The following is a 13,569-nucleotide window of genomic DNA, read 5'->3' on the forward strand; positions in this document are numbered from 1 at the left end:
TCTTTTCCATTTTGGATATTTTATTTTTCCTTTTTGGGATATTGTTGATTTGGAAATTTGTTAAACGTTGTTCTATATAACTTCTACCAAAGAGAATTAACTGAACCAAGAATATGTTTTACTTTCTAAACTTAATCGTAAATTTGGTTCTGAATTGTAACATTAGAATAAAACTTAAGATATATATTTTGCATTTTAATTCACTATTTTCACCTCTTGCACTTCTACCCCTTTATATATACCTACCCATAGCCTTCATGCCATCACATGTCAAATACACACAGACCAAAAATAATGTCATTTACCTTCAATCTTTTGACAACATCTATCTAGCTCTAACTTTGTTATTTCATCTAATCCTAACCCGTATGAGTTGGCTACAACCAAGGAAGGGGGGCTTGCATTTTATATTGAATGACAACGGCAAATACAATTTTGATGTTAAGGTCGGACATTGTGGATTTGTGGGTTTTGTAAATGATGTGATTGAGTGTAGGTGTTTGGGATATGTAGTTTTTTTTTTAAGAATTAAGTAGAAAGAGAAAGACACATTCTATACCAACTTTTATTCTATATCAGGCAGAATGAAGAGGAGCTCTCCAAGGTGCTTGACATCTACAAAAAGAGGCTCGGAGAGGCTTGGTTCTTGGCTGGTGATGAATTTTCTTAGGCTGATCTTTCACACTTGTCCAACACTCAGTACTGGGTTAGTGGCATTGATAAGGGCAATTTGTTCACTTTGAGAGAAAATGAGGGGAGATGGTGGGACGAGATATCGAGCCAAGACTCATGGAAGAAGGTGGTTGATTTGCAGAAGGGTGCTTAGAAAATTTGGTTGGTATTTCTTGAATAAATTACTTCAATTCAGAGAATTTTTTTCTCCCCCTTTTTCCTTAGTGTTTTGGATGAGTCCAAAGAGATCAATGGCATTTTGATCTCCCTCTGTGCAACCTTTCAATTTCAGAACACTTAAGGGAAATTCATTAATTTTCTACCAGCATTATATACTTAAGCCTTAGCTGTAAGGCTGCTAAAATCGAGATCTTATAATTGGTAAAAGGGTTTTCAATTTGGGTGGGATTAAAAATATTAACATTATACTTTAAAAAAGAAAATTTACCAATAATAATGATGTATTTTTCTAATTTAATTTTTTTTTTTTTTACATTATTCAGCATTGTTTCCATCAATTAATGCAATAATGGATGTACAAACACAAACATAATAGAGTTGAAATCATAATATCTTGTTTCTCATTCTTTAGAAAATGAGTTTTTAATCACTAAATAGTAAATAGAACCCCACAAATAAGCAACAAGGCACAATGGTGATAAATCTTGTTTAACTGGAACAATTTTTTGGTACTATATCTTATGTAATATAATGTGAGCGCCAAATTGAGGTTGAACAGTTATGATTGAGGAAGGAGCATGAGCATAGGATGAGGAGGTCTCAAATGAGAGGTTCTGCAAAATGAGTGACAAAGCCATCTTGGTCTCTATTAGAGCAAAGTTTTGACCAACGCATATCCTAGGACCCCCACCAAATGGGAAGAATGATACTTGGCCCTTTGTTGCCTTTGAAATGCCTTCTGAAAATCTCTCCGGGTTAAACTGATTTGCACTCTCACCCCACAGTTCATAATCATGGTGGACTAGGATTGTTGGTAAAGCTATCTCCACTCCAGCTGGTATTATCAAATTTCCCAGCTTGGTTTCCTTGTGAACTATTCGAGTTAGCAAAGCTACTGGTGGGTACAACCTCAGAGCCTCATTCAATATCATGGTTACCTATGCCATGAATAACCAACTATTACCAAAGTGCATTTCTTAAAGAATTTAGTAAAATAAAATAAAATAATTTCATTAAAGTTTCCTCTTAAAGAGTATATGATATATTTTGAAGCTCATTTATGATAGAAAAAAATTTGAAACAAGACTTATTACTCTATCTACAAACCTAATCACATTTGAGGTTTGCACTCAAATTAGTGGTCAATGCTACCAACTCTAACAAAAAATGAGTATGCTAACTATCATGAGTTCAATAGACAATGGCCTTTACTCAATCAATTAACCAATATTGACATAAATTTTCATGGATGTGAATATTTCTACTTGGAAAGACATTACATATAAATTTTATAGGAAAGTAAAGAAAAATTAGAATCTTTAGGGAATACTTACAATTTTAAGGTGATTTAACCCATCAAAGTCAGGTTTGTTCTTACCAAAGACTTGCAAAACCTCTTCTCTTGCACGAGCTTGCCAATTTGGATACTTACTCAACAAAACCATTGTCCAAACAAGTAAAACTGAGGTTGTCTCTTCCCCAGCAAAGTAGAAAAGCTTACATTCCTCAATTACATCCTTAATACTCATTCCGGCACTCTTCTTGTTACCAAATTCCTTAATCTCTTTTGAATTCGATTCCATAAGTATGCCTAATAAGTCATCATTTCTGCCTTTGCTTGCCTTCTCCCTTTTCTTAATGATTCCCATTAGTAAGTCTTGTACTTCTCTTTCAATTTCCTTCATCCTCCTGTGCGTCTTTGTTGGTAAAAACCTGCATGTATAAATATTAGCTATTAGTAAATTGTGAAGATTGAAGACACAGAAACGGAAATTGTATTAATTATAATGTGATGATCTCTGTTAATTTTTGTATTTGATGAGAGGTTCAGGAAAGTAGGTTATAATCAATTTCATTTCTGAATAAACAATAAAATTTGGAATTTTGTTTTTCATTGGAGGCACGGTTTTAAAAACCGAACATAACCGACCGGTTCAACCAAGAACTGGAACCAATCCGATTTGGTAAAATCATCCAAAATTGGTCAAAAACCGAGTTAAACTAGGAACCAGGGCCAAAATCAAATTTTTGACTGTACTGTTTTTTAAAATCATGATTAGACTTCAAAGGCATGAAAATTTTTATTTGGAAGGTGGGTGAAGCAGAAGTTGAAATTTGTTGAGCGGTTTATTAAAAAATAGCACATTCCTATAATAAAAAAATAGCACATATATATATTTATTAGATATGATAGAATTTCAACCTAAATAATATAAAACTAAATTGTACTTGGTTAATCCTATCTCAATAAAAATCAAATTTGACTTTTCTTTTTCTTTTTTTGTTTTTGTTTTTGTTTTGTTGGGTAAGAAACCGAACTTGACTAAATTTCAAATTTGAATGTTTAATCACTACCTTAGTCCTGGAAAGTATACAGATTGTTCTACTTTTACAACAAGTTGTGCTTGCTCTTTTTGGAGTTCAAATATTCTTCTTCCTTCTTTATAACTACTTCCAAATGCTGTTCTTGAAATCACATCGCTTGACAAGTTTTCAAGATAAGGCCATACGTCTAACTCACAAGATCCATCTTCAGAGATCAGCCTCTCCCATTGGCTAATCATATCAATGCAACTTTGATAAAATGCAGGTAACATAAGCTGTAGTAATCGCAATGTAAATAGTTTAAATTATCATAAATAGAAACAAAATTATTGGTATTATATTGTTCAACAAATCTCCATACATAACTTTCTACACAAATGTTTTCGCAGCTGTTGCAAATGACAAGTTATTAATGATATATAGCCCATATGAAAATTTATAACCATTTTTTTAAGAGAAAAATCACTAACAATTTATGTTAGGTTCTAAGGATTTAGGATCTAAATGTATTAGAACTTCAATGTGTAATGTTGACAAACCATGATCAAAACTTAGAGTCTAGATTTAGGCTGCTTAAAGTGATTTATATGTAAAGTTGGAATCAAGTAATTGCAGAAAATTACTATTCAATTTCTGCAAGGCTCGATCGATAAAAAATTAGACTCAATTGATCGAAGCTTGTGTAGAATGTTTTCTTTACAGAATTTCCAACTCAACCCAAGCCCATATGACGTGTAGGGTTTTATGTTTTGCCTTAAGTATAAAAAGAAAAACCCTAGCCACGTTTTAGTTGTTGATGATATGTTGTGTGTGTGAATCTCTTGTGAGATCTAGAGGTATTTGCCTTCATACACACTTAGAGTTATCAAGATCAAGATTGATGTCGAGAGCTTGGTGATCGCTTCAGTTGCTACATAAAGAGCTTAAAGAAAAACACAAGTGGGAGTACTTGTGGTTGCTGTGAATCCAAAAAAGTAGTCTGTGGACTCAAAGCTGTCACATGGTCATGGTAGTAAGTTTTCTACTCGAGGTAGCAATAAGATGTTAGTGGTCTAAGTCACTATTATAAAATTTCAATTTTTTCATAGTGGATCTGTTTTACCTTGAGGATAGCTAGGTTAAATCCTCTCCAGGTTTTTTACCGGTTTGGTTTTCCTAGGTTATCATATCATTGTGTTCATTATTTTCCGCATTTTTTACATGATATGATTTACTTATGTTAACCTAGATTTGAATAATTTACCTAAGTAATCACTTGGCTAAATAACTAGGTTAAACAACTTGTGTTTTAAGGGGTCTAAAAACGTACAATTTACCGTTTCAATAACAGTAAAAAAATGTTATGTCCATATTATTACTCTATATTGTTTTTGATAGAATCCCAACCACCCTTTTAATACACATTCGGTTTGTTATATAGCCAAATTGCCAACAAAGAATTATCCTTTCATTTATATAAAGAATTCAAAGTTGTTAAATTCTTTATAACTATTTCTTAATTTTTTTTTTTTTTTTTAAATTTGATTGCAATAGATGTTTTTAAGTTTTTTTTTTTTTTTTTTTTTTTTTTTTTTTTTTTTTTTTTTTTTTTAGAGATAGAATTTAAAATTTGTAGCATCCACCCTATAATAATTACTCTTTACTATTAAACCAAGATACTATTAAAAAAAAATTGGGTGTAGATAGGGGTCAAATTTTTCCCATTTGAGCAAACAAGAATAGACTTTGAGAGTTTAAATTTAATTGATGTTATTCATATTTGAAAGTTTGAATAGACATTTAATCCTTTTTTCTTTTTCTTTTTTCAGAAGAAAATGGACATATAATATTATTTGCTATACTAGGATTACTGATGTTTGAATGTGCTTAGAATCTTATTCGCACACAATATTTTCGGTCAACCATATTTTAACCAATAGAACAAAGGTGGTATTTTCTATAATGACTTTGAATTAATTAATCAAAGGTAGTACCTAGCAATAATTATATTCTGTCAAAGTTTGAATGGACATTTAATCTTTTTTTTTTCTTAAGAAGAAAATGGACATATAATATTATTTGCTATACTAGGATTACTGACGTTTGAATGTACTTGGAATCTTATTTGTACACAATATTTTTGGTCAACCATATTTCAACCAATTGAGCAAAGGTAGTATTTTCTATAATGACTTTGAATTAATTAATCAAAAGGTAGTATCTAGCAATAATTATATTCTACCAAAGTTTGAATGGACATTTAATCTTTTTTTTTTATAGAAGAAAATGGACATATAATATTATTTGCTATACTAGCATTACTGATGTTTGAATGTACTTAGAATCTTATTTGCACATAATATTTTCGGTCAACCATTTTTTAACCAATAGAACAAAGGTAGTATTTTCTATAATGACTTTGAATTAATTAATCAAAAGGTAGTATCTAGCAATAATTATATTCTTTGTCGTGCCTAGTGTATGTAGTCTAAACCCTACTTCTCCCATTAACTACCCATCTCAAAAAATATTCTCACTTTTAAGTTATGAGTACTGCTATAGTCACAAACTATTTTACAACATTTTTACAAATTATTGATATGGCAAATTCTTACTGATTCTCATCTGGGTTCATCACTAACATCATCTTTTCACTTACTAATAATCACTCACCACATCATTAATTTGTAAAAAAGTTTGTAAAATAGTTTATGCCTCTAACATTACTCATAACCAAAACGCAAACAATTCCCTATCGTGATTATTGTACTGTGCCTATAAGTTTTTTGATCACTAACATGTGCTAGATGGACATTTGAAACTTTGCTATGGAGTTCAATACAGAAGTGTTTTTGTGTTAAACTAGGTGATTTGTACCATATCACTTTAAAGATAAATCATTCTGCTCCAAACTAAGGAACAGCATTTTTTACCAAAGTGTTAACAATAATCTAATTTGGACACAACTAAGGATTCCACATGGATTTAAAAAGATAAGAAATGTAATATATAACCTTCAACTTCTCCATATGGAAAGCAGGGTTGATAATCTTTCTGTGTTTAGCCCATTTCTCACCCTCGTAGTATACTACTCCCATTGTAAGCAATCTAGCAAGTGGATTTGGTTTGGGCTTCTGAAAGTCACCTATCTTGGTGAAAACATCTTTGATTTGTTCAGGGCTCATAATGTATACACGGGGTCTTGGGCCAAGCCATGTAAAAGAATTCTTCCCTGCATATGTTCACGAAGGTTAGAAGAAAATCCAATATTAAAAAAAAAAATTATGTCCATAACATTTTCACAACAAATTTTAAGTGAGGGTTTGTTATTAACTATTACTAATTGGCAAAAATAATTTCAGCTGTGTGTTTAAATTAGAACTAGTAACACTAGCTTTACCTCAAAAAAAATTTGGCTTCACCGCTACCAACTTAGATTCTAGTTTATAGTTTAATCAATCGATCTAGTTTTTCTGGTTTAGATTTAAGATTTTGGGCATAAGCTAATTCATAGTTGGAAGCTTTTAAACAGAAGTTACAGGACTTAACAACCATAAATATATACTTTATTGCAGTGGCAGCTCCAAGAATTTTGTTTAGAGGGGTCATTAAGAAATTTAAATTAAAAAATTTTTAATAAAAAGAGAACTTGAATATATTAAGTTATCGACAAAAAAAAAAAAATTAAGTTTTACAATTGCTTTCTACAAGTTTTCAAATTTTGAATTGTTACATGATAGTTCATTATGAGTATTTATTGCCAAAGTGGGTAGCTATGACCATTTTATTTTGTTAAGTTTGTCTAACATTTTTATTTTTATGAAATTTTTATTATCTATTAATTTTTCATTGTTTTTATAAAAATATTTTTAACTAAATGAATAAACTTAACTCATTAGCTTTGTATTAATTATTGATACACACAACCACATTCATTTATACATAAAATAATACACTACGTGACTTAACCAATTAAATTTTTGAACAATCACTAACTTTACAATTTTTCTTCTTGAATTTTTCTAACTTTATAACAAAAAGTTATTATAACATGATAACAATACACATACATGTAATAACCCTCTTTATTTCCTAATTATTAAATTATATAAAGTTATATTATATTTATACTGTATACACAAATATCCACACACATCATTATTCGCACAAATAATATTATAACAAAAAGTAATGCACACAATTAATATTAGACTCATTCACACACATATAATATAAATTTATAATAAAGAGTGACACTTACAATTCACAAACACTTACTCATACTCTTAGAGTTGGAAATACTTGTAGTAAGAGTGTATAAGATTTAAGTTAGGGTGTGCAAAAATATTTTTAAGAATAAATTAAAATATTAAACTAACAAAAAAATATTTATAAAAAAAAAAAAATATATATATATATATATATATATATAAATTTTTTTTTGGAAGTCAGGGAACCCCCTGAACAAAGGTTAGAGCCGCCCCTGCTTTATTGCTATGAATTGAGTGAGATATAATTTGTGTTTGCTGCAACAAAATCTTTAGGAAATTAAGTTTATTGTGGACATACATACCATAATGCTTCACTGTGTGATGATCAAAGGGGAGAACACGTGGCACAATATCATCAGAGAGTTCTATGGGTTCAGAACAAGCTTGCTTTATCATCATAGAGCTATCCTTCGAGTCCCCAAAGAAAAGTCTATAGGAATTGCCTACAAGACCTTGCTTTCTTAAGCACCTCTCTAAATATTTTGGTCTTAACCATACCCAATTCAAAATCATGCATGACAACGTTGTCATTATAACAAAAAGAACGGAGGTGGCAACTTTGTCCAGAGAAATTTCCATTATTTTTCTTTTCTTTGTAGAGAGAGAGCTAGAGATAGAAGAAAGTGAAGAAGAGATAAGACTGGACGTTTCTTCAACTCGTTTTTTATAGCCTTTTCTTTGTTGTCAACAAGCATTCACAACTTGTCCTAAAGGACAAGGACAAAAAATAAAAGAAAATAAAACATCAAGAAAATGACGTAGACATTCTTAGAGCGGCAAAAAACTAATTATTTTGTTCAGTTTCTGCCACGAAAATAAGCATTATATATATATATATATATATATATATATATATACACACACAAACACATACACACTAGCCTCTAAACACGCCTCTAAGCACGCACATTATGCGTGCTCAGAAGCTTTAGTATTTTTTTTTTTTTTTAATAAAGGTTAATAATTTAGATATATTATAATTTAAAAATGTATATACACACACTAGCCTCTAAGCACGCACGTTGTGCGTGCTCAGAAGCTATTCTATTTTTATTTTTATTTTTTTGTAAAGGTTAATAATTTGCATCTATTATAATTTATAAATGTATATTTTTATTTTTCAAACAAATAAAAATGTTAAACTTTAGAGATAAGAAGTAACTATAATTTCTTTTTTGAATGCGAAGGGAAAAAAATTATAAATTTTAAGAGTTCTCTTTTTTAATTCAAAATGAAATTTATTATTTGATATTTATGACCATATTTCTAAATAAAGTTACCCTTCATTAATGAAGGTATTTTTGAACCACATAAAAGTTCAGTTGAAAAAGGGGAATCCTCTTATATATATAGTATAGATAAAGTTATGATTTTCTATTATTTGGTTATTTCAAAAAAGTGAAAAGAAAATAGTAGAAACTATTAGAAGAAAAAGAAGATTTTAGAAATTTTTATTTTTACAAACCAAATTGATTTATTATTATTATTATTATTATTATTATTATTATTATTATTATTATTATTACTATTATTATTATTATTATTTTGTTACAAATTTCACTTATTTTCTCTTTTCTCTTAATTAGACAAGAAGATCTTCTCAAAAAATTAGACATGAAGAGATCAAGGTCTTTCAAGGGCACCTCTAATATATGGAGAGATGATACCCACATAATGCTAACTATTGTTTGGGATAACCAGTGTATCTTCATAAATATATATAAATATATATATATATTTATATATATGTAAAAATGGTTTAGATTATAAAAATTAAAATTGAATGTTTAGGAGCATTGAAATATTATACCCAAAAAAAAAAAAAAAAAACATAGAAGTACCATAAAATTATCATCAGAGGTCATATTAACCAAAGATTGGTTTTTTCTTTTGTTTTTGTTTTGGTAATAACTTTCCTTCCAATGTCACCTATGTTTTTCTCCTTTTTTTTTTTTTTTTTTTTTTTTTTTTTTGGTGAAAAGAAGCTTCATTAAAAACTAGAAAGGAACATTAGTTTCAGGACTTCCTGTTAAAATAAATCCCATTGAGGTCAACCTCAAAAACATCAATCATGTCTACGACTCTACAAATGGACTATTGAAAGTAGAAAAATCAGCATCTAAACAAAAACTCATCCTAACAAAAATCAGCATCTAAACAAAAAATCTAGACAAAAGCTGCTTGTCATGTCTTTTGTTTTTCGCTTTTTTACTTATGCAGCTGGCGGTCATATTGATGAGCGCTTGTGGTTGCTTTTGTCTTGTGCTTCTAGTTGTTTAATTTGGTTACTTATAATTACAATAATCGGGTAAGGGCATATTGTTCTTTCAAATCCTAAATTATTTTTTTATTTGTAATATCTTCTCTAAGTTTAAATTTAGGTAATCAATCCCCTACTTTATATATAAGCTTAGTTCATTATTCTCTCCAAAAATCCTAAGTTTTGTCATATTTAAACTTAATTTCCACAAACTTACAAGTTACAACTCTATATATATTAATAGGCAAATTTCAAAAAAAAGTTCAATTAAAATTTGAAATTAGAATTTAATTATGCACCATGTATCTAAATTTAATTATGTGGGGACCAATTTTGAAATTGTTGTTGCTCAACCATCTATCTTCTTTCATCATAAAAAGTGCTTTGCCCTGGACTTTTTAATTCTTAGAAGGTTATGCAATCGATGACGCAACATGCATCAAATGAATCATGGGTGATGTCTTTTTATTTTTTTGTGGTCACATTAAGCTAGCTCATTCTTGATTATAAACAACATTGAATATCAGATACAACTACTATCAACAATATTTTATTTTATTTTATTTTATTTTGTTGTTGTTGAGAAACCTATTAACAAATCCAATGAAAAGATGTTTTTTTTACAAAAATTTCTTGGAGCTTTATATTTGATTGTACGAAAAAAACCGGTGATTTTGTTTTTGAGATCTTCTCCTGCGACAACAATTTTATATGGGCCACCACAAATATTTTGTCTCTCCTATTTTTTTCAATTGGATTGCTAAGATTCAAATTTTTCTCCCTCCTATTTTGGCAATTGGATTGCCACAATTCAAAATTTTCTCTTTCTTTTCAGCTAGTTGGGCAGTTGAATACATGCACAAAAATTGGGCAGTAGCAATTTCGGCAATGGTATTGTCAAAATTGCTTTTTTTCTCTCCTTCATCTGATAACATCGTTTCTTTCTTCTCTCCTACTTTTTCTCACAATTTCAGCAACATAATTTCCAATATTCACCTCTCTCCTCATGTTGTAGTACATATATCACAAATAAACTCGAATTTAAGCAATATTTAGCCAAAAGACTCTCTATAAACATTCATTTAATATTGAACAAACTATCAACTAATATAAAAACAAAAACAAAAAAACATTATTTCTTAATACATTATAATCAGTGGCGGAGCTAGTAATTTTTTCTAAGGGCCAAACTAAATATAACAAAATTATTAGGGGTTTTTTATTTAAAATTTTATATTTTTATAATTTTTTTAAAAAAAATCATGACATAATTCTTGATTAATTGGATTTTCAATCATCTTAATCAAGAATAATGTTCTAAGGAAGCAGTATGTTATTTCTTCAATTCTCATCTTTGAGCCTTTTTAGATGGTAATCCTTGACCTTTGAGCTCTTTTTATCTTAAATTATGCATCAATTGTCAATAATTTTCCCTTAAAATTACTCATATTTTGATATTTGAATATTGAATTTTATACACTAGTTATATATCCATTTAAAAAATATATAAATAATAAACTGTATACGATCAATCAAGCAATATAAATTCACATAAAAAAACTAAATATAAAATAAATTAATATGATAGGGGCAAAGTGATAGAGATCTAGAGAGAGAGACCAGCGTCAGTTGATTTGTGAACAGAGTTGATGCAAGTCACCAAATGGAGGCTAAAAGCAGCTGGCAGTTTTTTTTTTTTTTTCTTTCTCTTTTAAACGACAAATTTATGTTAAAGCAATACGGCCTTTTTTTTTTTTTTTTTTTCTTTTGGTCTTATTATTTTTTTCATTAAGAGGACTGGAGGAGTACTTCTAATTGGAACTTCGAAGAGGATTCTTGAACAACAAAGAATTTGTTTGTCATTTTTATTATTATATTTTCCTTTTTGGATATTTTGTTTTTCCTTTTTGGGATATTATTGATTTGGGAATTTGTTAAATGTTGCTCTATATAATTTTGTTCAAAGAGAATTAATTGAACCAAGAATATCTTTTACTTTCTAAACTTATTCTTAAGTTTGGTTGTGAATTATAACATTAGAATATAACTTAAGATATATATTTAGGAAATATTTTATTTATAAAATTATATTTTTTAAATATTTTAAAAAAAATTGATAGAGAGGTAAGTTATTTTTTATGGTTTTTTATTTTTATAATTGTTACATGTATATGGAAAGTTTATTTATTTGGAAATTTATTAATTTTAAAAATTATTGCACCTACTAAGGAATAGCTATTACAACCCTTTTAGAGCATTTACATCCAAAGATGTAAAAAAAATACCTATTTTACATCCTCAAACACTACTTTATCTATTTTACCAACCCATTCAACAATACACCTAACATCTCAATTCTTATTTTTACATACAATCCAATAAAATAATATAAACTACACAATCAAATAATATAAAATATTCTTCTCTTTCTTTCCTTCCGGTCTCTTTTTCTCTTCACCCACATCCTCAAATATAACCAACCACCACACCCACAACCAAAACTAGCCACCTCCACCACAATTAAAATCAACCTCCAACGCCACCACAATCAATATCCATCCAAAAATCAATCTCATGGCCAAAAAAAAAAAAAACTAAACTAAACCACAGTAGCCACCACTGCCAAATCCATACCCACAAACCCAAATAAAAATAAAATCAAAACCACAACCCACAACAACCAACCACCAACCACAAAAAACAAAGTAACCACCACCACCAAACCCACCACCGCTGCACACACCCCACCACCATCATCACCGAAAATACAAACAAAAACCCAAATCCAAACACACAAAATCGACCGTGAAACCCACAAAACCCATAATCCAAACCTAGAAAAAAAACCACAATCGGAGATGGGAGGAAGGCAAAGATAAGTGAGAGGGAGGACAAGGAGAGTGAGAGGGGCAAAGATGAGAGAAGGAGGTGCAGGAGAGTGAGAGAGGCGAAGATAAGAGGGAGGCTGAGATGGAGAAAGGAGTGATACAGGTGAGAGAGGGAGAGGTAGATGGTTTGAGAGGAGGAGAGAGTGTGTGAGGAGAGAGAAGATAATAAAATATAGTATTTTGGTTTTTACAACTTGCTAGAATAGATTGTATATTTGAAAACCAATTGTTCACGGTTGCTTAAAAAAATAGCAATTTATACTCGAATAAGCTTGATACTTGGAGTGTTGGTTGGTAAAATAGCAACTAGAGGGTTTTTACACCCTCCTTACTCCCAATGCTAATGTTCTTAAAGAGGAATAGTTATTTTTCATTTTAAAGATTAGTTATTCATAGGAATAACTATGAATAGCTAAACCATAACTATTAATAAAAACATAAACAAACTAAAGAATAACTAAAAATCATAGGAATAACTATTACGTTACAATGCCTATTACAGTCTACCAAACATGCCTTTAGGAATATACGAGTATTGTTAATAGAAATTTTAAAAAGTTGGGGGGGAGGGGGGGGGGGGCATGGCCCCCCTCTAGCTCCACCTTTGCACTGACTCACCAAGACGGAGGTGTAACAAGTCAACCACTACCCATAGACATTCTAGTATGTATTTCTCTTTGATAATAGTTTAATTTTGCATATTTATATTATTATTAGAAGCATTATCATACTTATTTTGAGTTAATTCATGCATTTTATATTTAGTTTTGGAATAATGTTGAATAATTAATTTTGTGCTTAATTGAATTTTAATGCATGAATTTGCCTTCAGTAGGAAAATGAGATTAAATAAGTGAATTTGTACAAAGAAGAAGGCTGATAGACTTTACTTTTATAAGGGTCATAATGAGAGTCAAAGTAGGCCAACCTAATGAAATTTGAGTCCAATTGGAGCAAGGAATCATAGGAAATTTGCACCAAATCGAAGTCCAAT

General features: G+C 29.7%; 1 protein-coding gene across 1 annotated transcript; it reads right to left on the reverse strand.

Moving 5' to 3' along the window:
- Nucleotides 1-1,323: 1,323 nt before the first annotated feature.
- On the reverse strand, nucleotides 1,324-8,006 carry LOC115977831 (cytochrome P450 CYP72A219-like). Its single transcript, XM_031099857.1, has 5 exons — nucleotides 7,730-8,006; nucleotides 6,171-6,388; nucleotides 3,208-3,452; nucleotides 2,187-2,565; nucleotides 1,324-1,790 (listed from the first exon to the last, which is right to left on the reverse strand). Exons 1-5 carry the CDS (start codon nucleotides 8,004-8,006, stop codon nucleotides 1,365-1,367), a joined length of 1,545 nt encoding a protein of 514 aa, XP_030955717.1. The 3' UTR covers nucleotides 1,324-1,364.
- Nucleotides 8,007-13,569: the final 5,563 nt, after the last annotated feature.

The sequence above is a fragment of the Quercus lobata genome, chromosome 2 (genome assembly GCF_001633185.2).
Source record: "Quercus lobata isolate SW786 chromosome 2, ValleyOak3.0 Primary Assembly, whole genome shotgun sequence".
NCBI lineage: Eukaryota > Viridiplantae > Streptophyta > Magnoliopsida > Fagales > Fagaceae > Quercus > Quercus lobata.